A 3,418-nucleotide genomic window follows, 5' to 3' on the forward strand; every position below is an offset into this window, starting at 1 on the left:
AATGCTCCGACCTCGAGGCGTGAATCCCAGGCAGCGTCTTCGAAACAGCCAGTGTCAATGCACTGTGACAAGACAGCTGATCAACCGAAGGGGATTAACTCGGTGCTACTAGCAACAGCCTTGATCCGTGTTTACGGACCGAACGGCAAATCGCGCTATGCTCGCGCGCTCCTAGACCAGGGTTCCGAAATGTCGTTCATTTCAGCAGATTTAGCGAATGAACTTTGCCTGAAAAAGAGGCGAACTCCAGCTACCGTATCCGGACTGGGGGGCGGACGGACCGCATTCATTAAAAATAGTGCCGAGGTTGGTATTGGCGATAGACGAGGCCAAACGCCGGTTTTAACCGCGAACGCCATGATCGTCAAGAAAATCACCTCGTACACACCACCGCGGATTCAAGCTGACATTCTGTCTCAATTTAAGGGACTTGAATTAGCTGATCCGCACCTATGTGCTGACACCCCAATAGACATACTTCTAGGAGCAGACGTGTATGCGCGTATATTGACAGGCGGATTACGTAGAATTAACGACGACCTGTCGATTGCACAAGAAACTGTTTTCGGTTGGATTCTGTCCGGACCAGTACAGGGTGCTTCACCTTCCAAACTAGTCAGCTCATTGCATTGCAATGTGCTCGAATCATTGGACAATGCGATTCGAAAGTTTTGGGAGATCGAAGCGGTGCCGATTATCGCACACAAAACCCTGGAAGAGGCCGAATGCGAAGAGCACTTTCAAAGGACTGTTAAACGAAACGAAGAAGGCCGTTTCGTAGTCCGACTTCCTTTTAAAAAACCGCATGCGGAACAGGCGTTAGGAGACTCGCTTAGAATAGCGCTCTCCGCGTTAAATCGGCTGCGGCGGAAGCTGGACGCAAATACTGCGCTCCTTCAATCATACAGTGATTTCCTGTTAGAATACGAGACGTTGAATCATATGACCAGATTGCGGTCAATAGATTTTTCACGAACGTATATACCACCCTGGGCTGTAGTGAGAGAAGAAAGCGTTACGACGAAATTACGTGTCGTCTTTAACGCATCGAGCGCATCAGCGGGCGGAAGTTCGCTGAACGAAATCCTCCACGTAGGGCCGAAGTTGCAGCGCGATATCACTGCAATTTTGACAAACTGGCGGCTTTACCAGTACGTGATGGTAGCCGACATCGAGAAGATGTTCAGACAGATTCTCGTAGCCCCGGAGGACAGAAAATTCCAGTGCATCGTTTGGCGCAGCCCTGAGGACGAACGACTGACTGCGTTCGAACTCAATACCGTCACTTACGGTACGGCCTGTGCACCTTACTTGTCGATGCGCACGTTGCTGGAGCTCGCGTGACAAGACGGAGGTAAATACCCGCTTGCAGTTTCAGTAATGGAGAACGACGTCTACGTATTTTTGAGTGCACCTGACAAAACGCGCTTGGAAGAACTACGCGTGCAGGTCTGCTCTCTGTTACAAGGAGGAGGATTCAACCTTCGTAAATGGGCAGGGAATTCGGAAGATTTACTCCGAAACATCCCACAGAGTGAACACTCTCACGCCGTTGACCTTACGCTATTCAGTGATTCTGAGTTAAAGGTCCTCGGTTTACGATGGATTCCATCGGGTGATTACTTTTTCTTCAATCTACAACGGTTCACTCCAACCGCGACTACCATTACAAAGAGGACTTTGTTTTCGGAAATCGCGAAGCTGTTCGACCCCCTCGGCTGGCTATCACCAGTCGTGATCCGAGCAAAGATACTTATGCAGGCCCAATGGTTGCAGAAACTCCTTTGGGACCAGCAAGTATCTGCAGAGACACACCGAACGTGGAATACGTTCTGTGAGGACTGGGCGAAGTTAAATGAATTGAAGATTCCCCGATGGGTAAAAATTGGAGAAGACGTCGAATCCGTAGAATTGCACGGATTCTGTGACGCATCGCTAGCGGCCTACTCCGCTACTGCATATCTGCGCGTCATCGCGGCCGATTCCAGCGTGCATACCTCGCTGTTGATGGCAAAAACGCGAGTCGCCCCAATTAAAACGCTTACCGTTCCAGTCTTAGAACTGAACGGAGCTCTCCTCCTCTCCGAGCTACTCTCTCACATACAGAGTTCACTAGCTATTGCAGTGAAGCGCATTATTTGTTGGACAGATTCCACAATCGCGCTAGCTTGGCTACGGAAACATCCGTCGACATGGAAGCTAGTAATAGCTAATCGGGTGTCGAAGATCCAGACAACCTTGCCGAGTGCCGAGTGGAGGCACGTCCCCACTCGATACAACCCTGCGGATCTGAATTCCCGAGGCGTTGACGCAGAAGAGCTGTTGAATTCAACGCTCTGGTTCTCTGGACCACCTTGGTTAACCAAGTCAGAAAGTGAATGGCCACTAATGCCTACTTCCTTGGAAACCGAGGATGGAAAACGCGCGACTCAAGCACACGTCGGCGCCCCGGAAAGAGAATGGGAATTTCTTCTTCGATTCTCGACGTGGAGGAAATTACTCCGCGTCACCGCCTATTGCATTCGATTTTTTCGAATACTCAAGGGTGAACGCACACGTGGCGAGTCCGCTCCACTCGATGCGTCGGAAATAAATGACGCCACGACCAGAATCGTGCTGTATATGCAACGAATGCAGTTTAAGGAGGAGTGGAGCTGCTTAAAAAAGCAGCGTCCGATTCCTTCCAGATCGCGATTGCGATCGCTGCACCCGTTCTTAGATAAAGACGAAGTGTTGAGAGTCGGAGGTAGACTGGAAAATTCCGTCTTTGCTTGGGAAACCAAGCATCCGATTATCCTGCCAAAACATTATGTGTCTACGCTCATAATACGGCAATCTCACCTTCAAACACTGCACGGAGGATTGCAGCAGACGATATTTCACGTCAGGCAGCGATTCTGGATCCTCGGCTGTCGGTCTGAGACTCGAACGGTGATTAATAAGTGCATGCGATGCATCCGATGGCGAGCCAAACCATCCGAGCAAATTATGCAGCACTTAGCACCGGAAAGAAGTCGGCCGGCTCGCGCTTTCGCGAAATGCGGTGTTGATTACGCGGGTCCATACCGTGTTCGAGACTCCGCTGGTCGCGGAAAAACGGCCCATAAAGCATATATTGCCGTGTTCATTTGTTTCACGACAAGGGCCATACATATTGAACTCGTTCACGATTGTTCGACGAACGCGTTCTTGGCTGCATTTGACCGCTTCCTCTCACGTCGAGGTATCCCCGCTTGTATGCTAAGCGATAATGGGACGAATTTCGTGGGAGCGCATCGCGAATTAATGCGAGATTTTACTCGTTGTTATAATTCGGCTGAGATGCGTGACAAGTGTTCCGAACTGGGAATCAAATGGAAATTTAATCCGCCCAGTGCGCCGCATTTCGGTGGTTTGCAGGAAGCTGGCGTGAAATCAG

The 3,418-nt window shown here is 50.2% G+C and overlaps 1 protein-coding gene across 1 annotated transcript; it reads left to right on the forward strand.

Annotated features, from left to right (window-relative positions):
- The first annotated feature begins 357 nt into the window (after positions 1-357).
- LOC108629064 (uncharacterized) lies at positions 358-1,344 on the forward strand. Its single transcript, XM_018031436.1, has one exon. It carries the CDS (start codon positions 358-360, stop codon positions 1,342-1,344), a length of 987 nt encoding a protein of 328 aa, XP_017886925.1.
- The last annotated feature ends 2,074 nt before the right edge of the window (positions 1,345-3,418 follow it).

Source organism: Ceratina calcarata, unplaced genomic scaffold (genome assembly GCF_001652005.2).
Source record: "Ceratina calcarata isolate Rehan_Ccalc_2016 unplaced genomic scaffold, ASM165200v1 scaffold1275, whole genome shotgun sequence".
NCBI lineage: Eukaryota > Metazoa > Arthropoda > Insecta > Hymenoptera > Apidae > Ceratina > Ceratina calcarata.

Excerpts from the sequence above, each read along its gene's own strand:
- LOC108629064 (XM_018031436.1), top strand. The coding sequence starts at position 358 with ATGATCGTCAAGAAAATCACCTCGTACACACCACCGCGGATTCAAGCT.